This window comes from Lasioglossum baleicum, chromosome 1 (assembly GCF_051020765.1).
Source record: "Lasioglossum baleicum chromosome 1, iyLasBale1, whole genome shotgun sequence".
Lineage (NCBI taxonomy): Eukaryota > Metazoa > Arthropoda > Insecta > Hymenoptera > Halictidae > Lasioglossum > Lasioglossum baleicum.
This window is the reverse complement of record NC_134929.1, coordinates 4,723,654-4,739,211: the sequence shown is the minus strand read 5'-3', so window position 1 is coordinate 4,739,211 and position 15,558 is coordinate 4,723,654. Positions and strand designations below refer to the sequence as shown.

General features: G+C 47.4%; 1 protein-coding gene across 1 annotated transcript; it reads right to left on the bottom strand.

Moving 5' to 3' along the window:
- Positions 1–1,312: 1,312 nt before the first annotated feature.
- Positions 1,313–5,877, bottom strand: LOC143211046 (uncharacterized). The gene is made up of 7 exons (XM_076428454.1): positions 5,457–5,877; positions 5,206–5,375; positions 5,087–5,162; positions 3,708–5,012; positions 1,951–3,541; positions 1,776–1,885; positions 1,313–1,710 (listed from the first exon to the last, which is right to left on the bottom strand). The coding sequence occupies exons 1-7, from the start codon at positions 5,875–5,877 to the stop codon at positions 1,313–1,315; spliced, it is 4,071 nt and encodes a 1,356-aa protein (XP_076284569.1).
- Positions 5,878–15,558: the final 9,681 nt, after the last annotated feature.

Below are 15,558 nucleotides of genomic sequence, written 5' to 3'. Positions count from 1 at the left end.
GGGGGAAACATCCTCTATTGTTAGCCAAAAGAATGCAAACAGCATTCACGCTAACCAAAAACTGGTGCCTTAACCACAACCTCAGGGTTAACCCGAGCAAAACGGAAATGGTACTCTTCACGAGAAAGCGACGTTTTAACTTTAAAGCCCCCTCCATTTTCGGCACCGAACTACGAATCTCGGATGAGGTTCGCTATTTAGGTGTCACCCTAGACAAAAGGCTAACGTGGAAAAGGCACGTCGCACAGTGGTCGGAACGTATAGGGAAAATGGAAAAAACTTCATAACTTCGGCAATTCTCAATATTTTTGAATAATTCTTTTTTTATTGCTTCTCAATCTTCAAACTTCTCATATTATTAAACGAAATATTAAACAATGAACTTAATATAATTGTTTATACATAATATTGTTTATTACATTACGAACTCTTATTTCAGCATACTAAAATTGAATACTTGAAATAGTATTAAAACAAACAGACTAGAAATAGAATTAAACAAACAAACTTCAAATAGTATTAAACAAACAAACTTCAAATAGTATTAGACAAACAAACTTGAAATAGTATTAAACAAAAAGCTTAATATCATTGTTGAGGAATCGGGTGATTCCTGGTTGCTGATACAACCTTGTAAGAAGGTTTGAAAATCGAGGCGGCGGGTGCCGGTAGCCTGGGAGATAGAATTGAGCAACACCTCGTTCTTGTTCGGTTGCCGCACAACGAACACGTGGCACGGACGTTTATTGCTATAATACACGAACTTTCGCACTACGCGTAATGATTGGTAGCACGACGCGTAACAATAGACGTTGAAATCCGCTTGTATTAATTCGGCGCACTTGGTCGATGTTAACGGGTATTAACAATCGAAAGTAAACGAGATCAAGTATGTCGCGGTCTTGTCGCAATGACGGTTGCACATGGAAGAGGAAGAATGCGCGTTCCGCAATTCGGGAGTCGGTCGCGAGCCGATGATACAGCGCGCTAATTGGCTCGTTTGGTCGTCTGATTTTTGGGTGAGGTAACAGGCGCGTCTCAGCAAGGGAAGTCCCATCATCGCGTAGCGATTGGCTGAGATGCCCTGATCCTTCCGAATTTAGCTCTGATTCCTGAACATGCCGCCCCCCGTTGAACGTGTACGTTCAACAGGAGAGACATTAACGGTGTGACCTGCTAGTCTACAAGGTTGGATTGTGAAGTCATGGTATAGCAGCGAGAATTACAACTTAACTCTACTTACTTAATACTAAGATACGCTATGTACACGCGGATAAAATCGAAACGGAATCAACGCTGCAAATGCGCATGACTATGTCACGGACGGTTCGCTCATCTCGTTGATGGCGACCGGGAGAAAACAGAGTTTAGTAATCGGGCGCTTATACACGGATTGTGCAGTTCGAATGGTGACGACGCGGACGAGTCCGTCGTCGCCGGGATGGCACGCAGAGATCCGTCCCAATTCCCACTTGCACGGCGGATTGTTGGGATTTCGGACGAGAACGATCTGACCAACTTTGGCCAGTCCTTGCACCACCCTCCATTTCGGCCGTTGGTGTAACGTCTGCATATAGTCGGTCGTCCACGCTTTCCAAAAAATTTCGGTGAGACGTTGAAGTAACTGCCATCGAGATAATCGATTTTCGGTGACATTAAGTACGCTCGGTTCTGGTATCGAAACTAGAGCTGAGCCGATCAGAAAATGCCCTGGGGTCAGGATCGTGTAATCGTCAATGCTCTCGGATGTTTGGCAAGAGGACGTGAATTTAAACAGGCCTCGACGCGGCAAAGAAACGTGGCCATTTCCTCAAACGTTAAGGTGTGAGCGCCTATGCATCGTTTGAGATGGTGCTTGACACTCTTGACCGCCGCTTCCCACAAACTGAAACCGAATTTTGAAAATCCGCATTTCGGATGACGGATTTGTAAGCGGCGGCGAGCTCTCGCTCTGCCCCTTGAAAGGTCGTGCCGTTATCCGAGGACATTGACTTTGGGAGGCCTCGCCTGGACACAAATCGGTGGTAAGCAGCTATAAACGCGGAGGATGAGTAGTCACTCACAAGCTCGAGGTGAATGGCCTTAGTTGTGAGGCAAATGAAAAGCGCAATGTATGCCTTGGTCGATTTGTGTCCTCGGCCAGGTGCGGTTCGAACTTGGATTGGGCCTGCATAGTCGACCCCTGTGTGGATAAAGGCTCTCGCGACTTGAGTGATGCGTGATTCTGGCAGGTCCCCCATGAGCTCGTTTGGTATTAAAGCCCGTTCACGAGTGCACGCGACGCACTGGTGTAAAACAGCACGTACGGTTGCTCGCGCTCGCAAGATCCAATAGTCGTTGCGAAGGCAGGCTAGGGTGAGTTGAGGACCGGAATGCAAATGCTTAAGGTGAGTCCAATTGATCAGGAGGATGAGGAGAGGGTGTGACCGCAGAATAATTGGGTGTTTTGCGCTTTCCGGCAGCTGAGATTTGGATAAGCGTCCCTTCGCTCGTAAGAGGCCTTTCGAATCGAGGTACGGGGCCAGTGCAGCCAACGGACTCGATTTTGGGACTGTCCCGGTTGCGACTAGTGTCTGCCGTTCATGTGGAAAGGCATCGAACTGAATTTGTCGCAGCCAATGCTCTCTGGCTTTGGCAATTTCGTCCGGCGACAGGACTAAGGATGCGGGCCTTTCTTGTGCAGGAATTGCACTTGGAGTTATGTTCATGCGAAGACGCTCAATGAACCGAAGAACATAGGCGGTGACTCTCAATAATTTGGACCACGACGAGAATCGCAATGCCAAGTCCTGTTGGTCCGTTGTGGAAACCAAAGTTTCTATTCTTACAGGGCGTGCCTCTGTTCTGGCTAGAGAGTTAGGTTTGAACGAGGTTTGGGGCCACTTGTCCGAGGCTTGTTTAAGCCACGACGGGCCGGACCACCATATATGGTGTATCCTGAGCTTGGATGGAGTTATGCCTCTCGAGGCACAGTCAGCTGGATTGTCGAGAGTGGGAACATGATGCCACTGTGCATCAGGAAGAAGAGTTTGTATCTTAGAAACTCTATTGGCGACGAAGGTTTTCCACTTCGATGGAGATTGGTTGAGCCACGTGAGCGTAATGCTCGAATCGGTCCAGCAATGGCACTCATAATTTCGGGAGTGTAGCGAAGTTTGAACAGAGGTCATTAATCGTGCGAGCAGCAATGCTGCGCACAACTCGAGGCATGGAATGCTGACAGTTTTAACTGAAGCGACTCTAGACTTCGCTACGAGAAGTGTGACCCACACGGTTCCGTCTCGAAGTACGCTTCGTACGTAGACAGCCGCCGCGTAGGCCTTGGACGAGGCATCAGCAAACCCATGAAGAGTTTGGGTTAATGCCGGGTCCGGGGCGAGTTTACGGGGAATCCTGATCGCTTCTAAATCCGGCAATTGAGTGCTGTACTCTTGCCACTCCTTCTGAAGGTTATCGGGAATGGGATCGTCCCAATCGCATCGCTCTGCCCACAATTGTTGCATAAACATCTTTGCTTTTATAATGACCGGAGTGACCCATCCTAATGCATCGAATAACCTCGCGAGGGTTGACAAAATGGTTCGCTTGGTACTGGGCAACGCGGGCTGAGATGAAATACGAAAGTGAAACTCATCTCTCTCTCTCATGCGCAGGATTCCAACTGATTCCCAAGATAGGAACAGTTTCTTCGACTAAGAGGGTCTTACTGATGGCGAGGCCATGATCAGAAGGATCGATAGCGCTCAACATGGAAGGGTCATTACTTGCCCATTTTCTTAGGCGAAAACAACCGGCTGCCAGTACGTCGTTCAATTGGTCACGTATCTGGTTAAGGCGAGTGCGACTATCGTCGCCGAATAGACAGTCATCAACATAAGTTTGATGTTGAAGAACCGGAATGGCGAAAGGAAATTTAGCACCTTCATCCTGACTCAATTGCTTCATCACTCGAAGCGCTTGAAATGGTGCGGATGTAGTGCCATAGGTGACAGTCAGAAGTTGATATTCATCAACTGGATCGGATGGCGAATTTTGCCAGAGGATTCGCTGATAATCAACGTCCTGAGAGTCTACTCGGATCTGCCGATACATTTTTGCGATGTCGGCAGTGTAAACAAAGCGGTATTGCCTCCATCGCAGGAGGATGGCGATTAAATCGCCTTGAAGCTTCGGTCCATTGAACAAATGGTCATTTAAAGATTGTCCAGTGGTGGTTCGACAGGATGCGTTAAAGACTACGCGGAGACGGGTTGTGGCACTGCTGTCGCGAAAGACAGCATGATGCGGAATGTAATATCGGCTTGGATCGGACTTGGTGTTCTCTTGCGAAACTTTTCGCATGTGACCAAGAGCCTCGTATTCGAGCATGAAAGCTCGATACATATCAGCATGCGTCGAGCTCGAGTGGAGGCGTCGTTCGACGCGGTGAAGGCTGCGAAGGGCTGCCATTCTAGAATCGCCTAATTCGAGCGGAGGTGAATGTTTGAACGGTAAGCGGACGACATACCGTCCATCTGGTTGACGAGAGTGCGTAGCCCGAAAGTGTTGCTCGCACTTTTCTTCGTCTGGAGTGGTGGACACATGACTGGGAATCTCTTCGATCTCCCAAAATTTTCTAAGAGTTCGATCGAGATCAATAAACGCGGTACTATGGTGCACGTCAATGGATTGTGGAGGTTCGGGAGGAGTAATAGGACCGGACAGAATCCACCCTAGCGTGGTATTTTGAGCAACGGGTGTTGCTGGTGAACCTTTGCGAATACCGTTCAAAATCAGTTGGCTATACACGTCAGCGCCTATGATCAAGTCGATCGGATCCGAGCTCATGGGTTCCCTGTCCGCCAATTCAACATCTGAAATGTGAGTCCAATTAGACCACAATTTACATTTAGGTGGAACGTACTTAGTGAGAGACCTTAATATCACCGCTGTGGTCGAGTATGCAGGTTGATCTCTTCGTTCCGGTGTGACGATGATCTCAGCAACGTGCTGGGCGACGGACTGGGCTTCACCTATTCCGGTGATTCAAATGTGTCGCTTCGTTCGGTGGAGGCGCAGTAGCTGAGCTACCCGCTCGGTCATCAACGTCGCGACTGAGCCTTGGTCGAGTAACGCACGCACGGCGATGCTTCGGCCCTGCTCAGAGCGCACTTGCACTCGGGCTGTTGAAAGAAGCACACGGTATTGAGTCGGAATATTCGAAACTAAGTTCGAGGAAATTTCGGTATCGTCTTCGGACGAGGTCGGTATTTCCCGTTTTGTTGGCGCGGCGCTAGGTTGTTCTGACTTGCTGGGAAAATGCAACAGAGTATGATGGCGTTGATTGCATTCCTTGCAGGAATGCTTGCTTTGGCAATGGGTAGCCATATGCTTGACTGAAAAGAAGTTCACACACCGTTTATTCGATTTTACAATTTCGAATCGCTCCGATGGCGATTTTGCTAGAAATGGTTTACATTGGTATAACAGATGACTCTGTTTACACACCCGGCAAGTCAGATTGACGACGGTTGTCGAATGCGTGGAAATCGTTTTCTGTTTTGACGGTTTAACCTTCCCGTTGTCGGTTGGTGTTTCGCTTCTTTCGGGCACCATCGATTCGAGTTGGTTAATTCGTTCGTCAAGAAACTCATCGAAATCGTTAAAGGTTGGAAACTCACGAACGTTTTTCAGTTTGAGCTCCCATACTTTTCTCGAGGACCGATCGAGTCTTTGAACACCGAGGTATACAATAATATCGCTCCACATATCGACGGGACGACCGAGGTTACGCAACGCTTTTGTTGACATATGTATTCGATCGCGAAGTTTTTGCAGCTCCTTCGGTGACTTTGTGGTAACGGTCGGTAAAGAAAACAACTCGGTGAGATGCGTCATTATTAACCGGCGTGGTTTCTCGAAACGAGTGTGGAATAATTGCCACGCAACATGGAAATTTTGATCGGTAATGGGCAAATTTGCTATGAGATCAATCGCGTCACCCTTTAACGCGGAGGCAAGGTAATGTAATCGCTCGACATCCGATAACGACTTGTCGTTGATTACGAGTGATTTGAATCGATCGCGGAAATTCTCCCACTACGCGGACGTGCCGTCGAAAGACGGTAGATAGATCCGTGGCAGGCGTGACGCCCCATGGGACGGCGTACTTACAATCTGATTGGTGCCTGTGGATGGGGTATTTGTTACCAGCATCTCGGACATGAAATCCAGAGCCTCCAAATAACTTTCCTCACATCGTTCAAAGTGGTCTTCTTGGAAGTAGGGAAGAGTTGCCTCGGTTTCATCGTCGACCATGGCAGCAATCCTTGCGTTGAGATCTTGCGCTTGATTGAATGCTTCCTTCAGGACGGTTATCCTGTTCGTCGTGGTGGCGATGGTCATCTTGGCTTGGCCCAATTTCTTAAAATTGGTGAGGGCACGATTGATGGAATGCAGGATTCGGTTCTGCTTAATCAGGAGCTCTTCCATGTTGCTCATTATTGGCACGTGGTACTTGGCCGGTACAATGGCGGCTGGAACGGCACGTAGATCCTCGACTCCAATCCAGCTCGAAGGACCAAAATGTTGAGGAATCGGGTGATTCCTGGTTGCTGATACAACCTTGTAAGAAGGTTTGAAAATCGAGGCGGCGCACAGTGGGTAAAATCGACGTTCTAGCTGTTCACGCCTATTTCACCATTATTTCAATACATAAAGACCACATTAAATAGGTCGTTGGATTCGTCTTGCCGTCAGCTATAACATTATTGAATAAAAAATATATGGTTATAAATAAATAATGAAGGTGACCACAATTTTTTATTGAAAAAAAATTTTTTTGGAAATTTTTTGTATTGATATTTGTAAAAGACTGTGTACTGATTACTTTTCGTAGGAAACATTTTTTTGTCACACCACCCGAAATGTCTGAAAACTCGTGTGAATAATGAATAATATTTGAAAACTGGGTGTTCACGCCTATTTCACCATTATTTCAATACATAAATAGGTCGTTGGATTCGTCTTGCCGTCAGCTATAACATTATTGAATAAAAAATATATGGTTATAAATAAATAATGAAGGTGACCACAATTTTTTATTGAAAAAAAATTTTTTGGAAATTTTTTGTATTGAGATTTGTAAAAGACTGTGCACTGATTACTTTTCGTAGGAAACATTTTTTTGTCACATCACCGGAAATGTCTCAAAACTCGTGTGAATAATGAATAATTTGGCCACGATTTCGATCGAACTCACCACTGTGCGCGTGTCACGCGACGCTTTAAACTATCATAACTTCGGTTCCCCGGATTATCCCGGATCTAAATTTTGCACGATCTTTTAGAGGAGATTTTGCCGAAAATGTTCCACTTTGTCAGACCCTGGGAATCCCCGGGAATGACAACTTTATCCCTTGTCAAAGGTGAAAAACTTCGACGATTTTCCTTAGTTGATTAAATACTTTTTTTCATAATAAATTATGAACAATGACGTTTAGTTTCTGGTGCGTTCTCAACATAGATATATATTCTTCATATAAAAAAAAATTGGTCGCTTAATCTTCAGTAGGTTTTTCAGGACATCATTATGAAGAAAAGGAATTTTTTCGGTGATAAATCGTATCTGAAAAAGTTTCATCTTTGAACGTTTATTGTTACGAGAGTTTTTAATAGCTTTAATTAATATTATCGTTTTCGAATGTAATAGACATTTAAGAAACATTGTGCATTCGTTAAAAATCGATATGAGGACTTTGAGTTTTTAGCCCGTGAACAGCTAGAACGTCGATATTACCCACTGTGCGGCGGGTGCCGGTAGCCTGGGAGATAGAATTGAGCAACACCTCGTTCTTGTTCGGTTGCCGCACGACGAACACGTGGCACGGACGTTTATTGCTATAATACTCGAACTTTCGCACTACGCGTAATGATTGGTAGCACGACGCGTAAAATAGACGTTGAAATCCGCTTGTATTAATTCGGCGCACTTGGTCGATGTTAACGGGTATTAACAATCGAAAGTAAACGAGATCGAGTATGTCGCGGTCTTGTCGCAATGACGGTTGCACATGGAAGAGGAAGAATGCGCGTTCCGCAATTCGGGAGTCGGTCGCGAGCCGATGATACAGCGCGCTAATTGGCTCGTTTGGTCGTCTGATTTTTGGGAGAGGTAACAGGTGCGTCTCAGCAAGGGAAGTCCCATCATCGCGTAGCGATTGGCTGAGATGCCCTGATCCTGCCGAATTTAGCTCTGATTCCTGAACAATCATTTTGTATACATTGTCACGCCGATTATTTCCCTGCGAACAGAGAGATAACCGACATCGAGAAATTATGGCCTTGCGACCGGGCCACGCTCGGTCGCGCGACACGTGGTCCTCTCGAGACAAAAGATCCCTCGCAGATTCGAATGGAACGACAAAATTGTACGCGAATTGTACGGGCGCCAGGTACGATACTGTACCACGCGAAACTCTCGAACGATTCGTTCGGTCTTCAAAATGATATCGAATCTGCGAGTATCGTTTTGGCCGATGACGGCCACGAACGGGTCCAGGGAACCACGTGAGGAAAGGAACGGGGCATTTCCCGCGACGGGAACGTTTCTCACGAGAAATGAAATCACTCGATAGCTCTTAGGCAAAGTTACATCGTTTATTAAAACGAGATGGTCATACAATCCGCCGGCCGATGCCGGCGGTAGTCAATAGGTTTGCCGGCGCGAACAGGAAAGTGACGGCGGCTGTTCGGCCGATCGCGCGGAATAATTTCGATCGCGTCGAGCTCGGTCGTCACAGGACTTCGCGTGAATTTACAAGCCACAAGGGCACGAATTCGACCGAGCTCCGGTGACGTACGCGTTCCTAATTCGAGACTGGGCGAAACGTGCGAACGGCGAACGCTGCGAAACGGATACGGCGCGTTGTCCTCCCGAAGAACGATCCGAGGGCAGCCCAAAGAATTTCCGGACGAATATCGTGGGTCCCGAATAGCTCGTGCACGAGGATTCGGCGACACACGATCCGTGGCCTCGCGAACCTCTCAGGAGAGCGACTCCCGGTCAACGATAAACGCGGGGAAACACACGGTACACTATTAGGGTGGTCCATATTTTTTGACCAACGAATTAAATGCACCGCACCCCCCATAATTGTTCCTTTAGGTGAGAAAAAAATTTGTGCAAAGTTTGAGATCGATCGAAAAAAAGGATCACGTGCCTCAAAGCGACTGAAAATTTTGAAAATTGTGAAATTCACCTCAACTATGGAACATGGCACATCGTTGGATATGTCTTTTTTTCTGAATAGGAATATGGAAAAATTATATGACTTCCTTTAAATAATAATAACAATGACCTTGAAATTTCAAAAAAATGATTTCCAAAAAATTTTTTTATTTTGCCATTATATTTACCTTATTGAACAATGCAAATTTCTCCTCTGACATTTTTTCGGTACAATCACAAATAACAGAGATATTTAAACATTTCCATGTATTACATTTTATTTATACCTGTACTGAAACAAGACTTTAAGAAGCCTAAATTGACAGTTTAGCTACATTGGCATTGAACAATAAACAAAATCAACTTGTACTTTGCATTACGAAGTACTTTTGTCAACTGTTAAGTAAAATTATTAAGTAAAACTATTTCTGCTACCACAATTTTTTGTCAACTGGCTTTGGTTTGCAAAATATGAGCTGCAAATGACTTTCGTGAGGCAGAAACCAGGTACAGTTCCGTACCTGGGTACCCTCGATGCCGTCCATTAACATAAAACGCTATAAAACATTTCACCGGGATTAGGACCCCTTAAATGAGGGTAGCGAGGGGCAGCGGACCCGCTTACAACTCTCCGTACTGAACACTGGACCCACGACGGTCAGGTACGAGGGACGTTTAGTACACGTGCGTCGTGCACCCTCCAGGACAATTTCCCGTTAGTCTACACCTGTTTTCCTGACACAAGGGCGAGCCAATCAGAGACGCTACATCGCTTCGCGACACGAGTGGCACTCTCCAAGGTCCGCGCTCCTTCACGACTATTAGGCCCTTTCCGAACCCAGACAAAATTGTATAAAAGCCCGTCCGAAAACGGATCATCAGTCATAGCTGATTTAACCACCGAACAGTGCACAGAAGTCCAATGGAGAGTAGAAATCACGGAAAACTGTTTTTATTAGAACATGACGAAAGACAAATTGTAGGCGCTAAGTTGCCATCGATAGGGCAAGTTTTAAGAGTTTTGTTTTACAATTTACGGAAAGTGAAATTGAACCTTCGATCTAGCTCATATCTTGTTGTGAAAGAAGTGGAAGTGTTGTGGGAGAAGGCAAAAATTCCATTCAGGCAAAGCCATCACAGCATCGAGAAATTGGAGTCCTTATACCAGAAGTGGAGGCTGTTACAAAAGAATTCTACACGACGATCGCAGCTACAAGATAACAAGGAACAACAGTTTCTTGATCAATTAGATGATCTTTTCGATATCATACATGTTGATGCTTTAGAAATTATCACGATCGATGAAGATAAACAATTTCTTCTGAACCAAAGAAAAAAAGGACGACCAGGATCGATGATTGGAGGAGATCGAGTTCTTTACGCAAAAGAACAGAGACAAGCGCTTCGTCAAGCAAAAGAAGAAGCACGTCGAGTTAAAACGCAAGCAGCTATGCAAGGTACGTTTATCCAGAAATTATTTGTTTTAAAGTAAAATTGTCGAAATCTATTTCTCTATACTCATATTATTCACATTTTTTTACAATCAGAAGAAACAATCAACTTTGCATCAATTGCATCACCCGACAACGACGAAGAAAATCGGCAATGTACTGAGGATGAGGATGAGGATCCTGCGCTGGAGTCCAATGCGAGCGATTGCGATGCAACAGAACCTGGTCCGAGCAAACCTAAACGAAAACGCGGTTCAAAACAGGTTATTACGCTAAAGCTTATGTCAACACTTGATGCATGTAAAGTTAGTGACCGCGATGCTGCCCGTATAATTGTAGCAATTTCTCAAGCTCTTGGTCACGACATTAATGATTTGACCATAAGTCGATCATCGATTCGTCGTTATCGAACAGAGTTGCGCAAGAAACACAGTCAAATGTTACCTGCTCTAGTCGGCAAAGAAAAGGTGGAAAGGTTGCCTGTCGTTATAACTTGCAGAGGGCGTGAACACTTACTTGGAGTTCCGATTGTAACGAGTGTGTTTCGTCGTCGTTCGGCTTCCTCGCGTCCGGGCTCCTTGATGCTGAACAGCTCGCCGATCCATGGTCCTAAACGACAAATGGAGTAACGACGCGAGGGACGGGGTCGATGCGGGTGAAATAACTAACGAGTCGGTTGCGGGCAAATATAATTGTGCTCGCTGCCTTTCGGACGCGTAAAATACGGTGCCTCAGGATACGGTGCGCGATGTTATTGCTACGGTGCCCGTGGTTCTAGAACGTGCGACCGTGAGAGTGCTACCTGAACCTGGAGGAGGTGTAGGACGCATGCAGAATGGACAGGAGTAGATGTAGATCACGACTATCGTCGTGATCTCCCTACCTAGGCCGGGCTTTCGTGGTCCTTCGCTGTCCGTGACAGACGGATCATCGAAGTACCTCCGGACAGTTGTTCAGGGAGTTCGGTCAAGGTGACGCACCTTGTCTTGCTCGACTGGCCTCGTGGGCGACTCGCCTCACGAGGATGACTTTCTAGGCGGTTCTTAGGCGACGTCGAAGGGTGACGCACCATTTCTAGTTCGGCCGATTTCGTGGACGACGCGTCTCACGGAATTTACCGGTGACTCACCGGATAGGTTCGAGGTGGAGTACAACTCACACCAGCGGAGAGACAGGATAACTGGACAGGTGGTTCTCCGACGAAGTCAAAGGGTGACGCACCACTTTTTGTTCGTCGGCTCTCGGAGGCGACGCGCCTAGCGAAAGTGACCGGTGACGCACCGGGTGTTTCGAGGTGGAGCACGGCTCGCACCAGCGGCAGTACAGGATAACTGAACAGGAGGTTCTCCGACGAAGTCAAAGGGTGTCGCACCACTTCTTGTTCGTCGGCTCTCGGAGGCGACGCGCCTAGCGAAAGTGACCGGTGACGCACCGGTTGTTTCGAGGTAGAGCACGGCTCGTACCAGCGGAACCAGGATGCCGATAACGGCGGAGACGTGGACAACGGTTACAGGTAGTATACTCAGAGCACTGGTGATTCCCGGACGGCTACTGGTAGACTCAGGTCCTTCTAGTCTGTTCGCGACGGCTTTTATAGGGATGGTTTGGTGGTAAGGGATGGTGGTGCGGTGCGGTATTTTGATGGTGACGTATACCTTCTTCTGAACAGTATTTTGGAAATTTGATTTGGATTCCCGTTGGAATACGGGCCTGAGTGCAGGGTACGTGCGGTACAGGCGGTGTTGTTGTTATGACAGGAGGCCGGTGGTACGTTACTAGATTCGCGTCGTCGTGTATAACCGGTGGAGGTGTGACAGGGGTTAGTTCGTAACAGGCCTACGTTATGTAGGTCTGTTACACGATAATCCCGACTTCTACTGGAAGAGATCAAGCTCTTGCTGTCCATGATCTACTCAAGGAGTGGGACATATGCGTCAAAGTGCAAGCACTTTCATGTGATACGACAGCATCTAATATGGGTCACTTGCAAGGTGCGTGTGTAATTTTAGAGCACGTAATCGGACGGTACTTGCTATATCTTCCGTACAGACACCATATGTACGAAATAGTTTTAAGAGCGGTTTTTGAGAAGAAGATGTCCCAGTCTACGGGTCCAAACGTGCCAATTTTTAAACGCTTCCAGCAAGCGTGGCCCAATATAAATAAATTAAACTTCCACTGTGGGGTAGAAGTTCGATTTGTCAATCAAAAATTAGAAAATATACCACAGCTAATAAATTTTGCGAAACAGACTCTGGAAATGCATCATCCACGGGAAGACTATCGCGAATTTATTGAACTTGTGCTAGTATTTTTAGGTAATACTTCAGAGTACCGTTTTCGAGCTCCCGGAGCTTTCCATCATGCTCGGTGGATGGCGAAGGGCATTTATTGTATAAAAATATTTTTGTTTCGCGAAGAATTCGAATTAAGCGAAGAGGAGACAAATGGAATTCGCGATATATGTTTATTTATTACAAATTTATATTTAAAAGCATGGGTAGAAGCTCTTCTCCCGACGAAGGCTCCGCAGCAGGACTTTACTTTTATTAAATCCTTATATAAATATAAGATGTCACGTTAACCTTTTTCCGTCGAGCTGTTAGACCCGCGGAAGCCGGTTACCTTCGGGCCTTGCAGGCGCTGAGACCAGGCCGCGTGCAGGCCGAGTGCACGCGGTCCGCCCGAGACAATACGAGACTCGAAGATTCGGCGATTCCCGCACGAAAGCTAAAGGTTCGGGCGCCAGGCACCGCAAGGATGCCACACGAAACGCAAAACTCTGCTCGAGCTCGGAGACGCCGAGGTCGAGAGCCGAATCTTCGAGATACGCGGATCGAAAATGACGTCGCGACTAGGCCAGATGGTTCGAACACGGGGTGACTAGGACAGCCCTCTCGGCAGGACGGATCTCACAGGGCATCGAATAATTCGACTACGATATGGTCTCGAGCTATTTATTGTAACAGTCGTTGGTTTACAAAATTAGCGGCCACGTGGCCGCGACCCGAGAGCCCGCGCTCTTCATACAAGATAGCGAAAAGATGGCCGTTCGCCGCGCGGTTGTCCTACCGATTTCGCTCGCAACGATACCGCTGACAATGATCGTCGTTCCGTTCGCAACGAACTTCGGAAACGCGAGGCGCAGATGACCGTCGAACTGCGAGACTGCCGCGATGACTTCCGCACGTGAATCGCCCCGACGCGTACGTTATCGATTTCGCGATCGAACGCCGACGGACAGAATACGCGTTTCGACAGGAGACACAGGATTCGAGAAACGCGAAGATACCGAATTGAATTACTCTCACGAACGCGACTCCTCGGAAGACACTCTTCCGCACGCAATTTACAGAGGAAAACTCTCCCGAAATATTCCCGAACAATCTCAAAGCATTCCGAAAGGAATGCGAGCGAATTATCGAGGACGGAACGGGAAGCGTTCGTCCTCGCACGTCGAAGGTCGAGCCGGCGCGCAACGAAAATACCGAATGGATCACAAGTGCGACTTACCGTTTCTCGTGCTGTTTGTCGTTCCGATTCACTTGACCGGCTCCCGATAGAGCGTACAGCAAGCCTGGGCTCGGGTGGACGTAGTCCTAGGCGCACGGAAACCCTCAACAGGACACGCAATCTCTCGCGGCGCAAGTATTACTTTGTGATTCGCAACGCGTTTTCAAGGGCAGACACGTGTGCGGTCTACGATAGCCAGCGCGACAGTGATCCATCGATTTTCGGCCACCCAGCGGATCGAACGCGGTTCCCCCCACTCGACCGCTTTTCCGAATTGCCTATGGCGTGTTTCCACGGCGTGACTCGACGGCACAGGAGCGTACCCTCTTCGCGCCCTAGGGCCCCGGGCAATCACGAAATTGGTCAAGGAGCCTATCGCTCGACTTGACCAGCGGAGGGGCTTCCTCTTCCTGGCTACGAGGGCACCAACCCCGGGGCAGCTCTCCCTTGATGGGGCGAGACGACGTCAGGGTGTTCCGTCGGTCCGTATCGGACGAGATGTTCGCAAGCTGCTGTCCTGGCGGCGCCTCCGGTTTGCTTGCCGAGTGTCCTCGCACCAAGCTCTAATTTCTCGAAACGGCCATTCGCTTTTCCGTCGGGCGCTTCCTGGCCTTGGGGCGATTGTTCATTTCCCGTGACAATTCGGACGGTCGGTGGTTCCTTCTGCGCGTTCCATATACGGCCCTGAAACTTGCCGTTCTCGGCACGCGCGACAGATGTCATTAGGAGGTCCTCGATAATATCGGGATCTCTTAAAGGAGCGCTCTCGAATCCTGTCTCGGTACGTGTCCCGTTAGAGGGCGGTCCGGTCCTTTACCGCTCTCGAAAATATGCACGGAATTAACGGAGAAGGGACGTCGCAAACGTTGCAACGTCACAAAGAAAATAGATAAAGACATTAGTCATGTAGCGTTAGAAAAATTTTTGAGACACTTGTGGTATTTGACATCAGAAAATGCTGCGTTATTGTTCTTCGATAATGACATTTCCATACAAACAAAGAAACGAATGGTGGAGGCGTTAAATACCACTAATAATGGCGGCGGTGATTATTATAAAAAGTTTGTCCTACCAAGTAATGTAACCGACCATATGGAGACAGGAACTTATACCGGTACGTAAAATACCGGTATGATACCGGTATATTTCGGTTATTTCTTCCTAACCGTTATAGAACCGAAATATTAGAATACCGGTATGACGTCATACCGGTATTTTCATATACCGGTATGACGTATACCGGTATGGTTGCATTCAGGGATTCGTACCGGTACATACAATACCGGTACGTAAAATACCGATAACCGATATGAAATACCGGTATTTTTCGGTTTGTTGGGGAAGGGGAAATGGGGCAAGTGGGATATTCCGCACGCTTCGCCCGAT

What these genes read in the sequence shown, in the direction of transcription:
- LOC143211046 (XM_076428454.1), bottom strand. Translation starts at nt 5,877, where the DNA reads ATGACGCATCTCACCGAGTTGTTTTCTTTACCGACCGTTACCACAAAG. An exon ending in GAGTCATCTGTTATACCAAT is followed by an intron (nt 5,376 to 5,456) that starts GTAAACCATTTC and finishes ACTTCTTTTCAG; the next exon opens with TCAAGCATATGGCTACCCAT. An exon ending in TGATCATGGCCTCGCCATCA is followed by an intron (nt 3,542 to 3,707) that starts GTAAGACCCTCT and finishes TCGATGCATTAG; the next exon opens with GATGGGTCACTCCGGTCATT.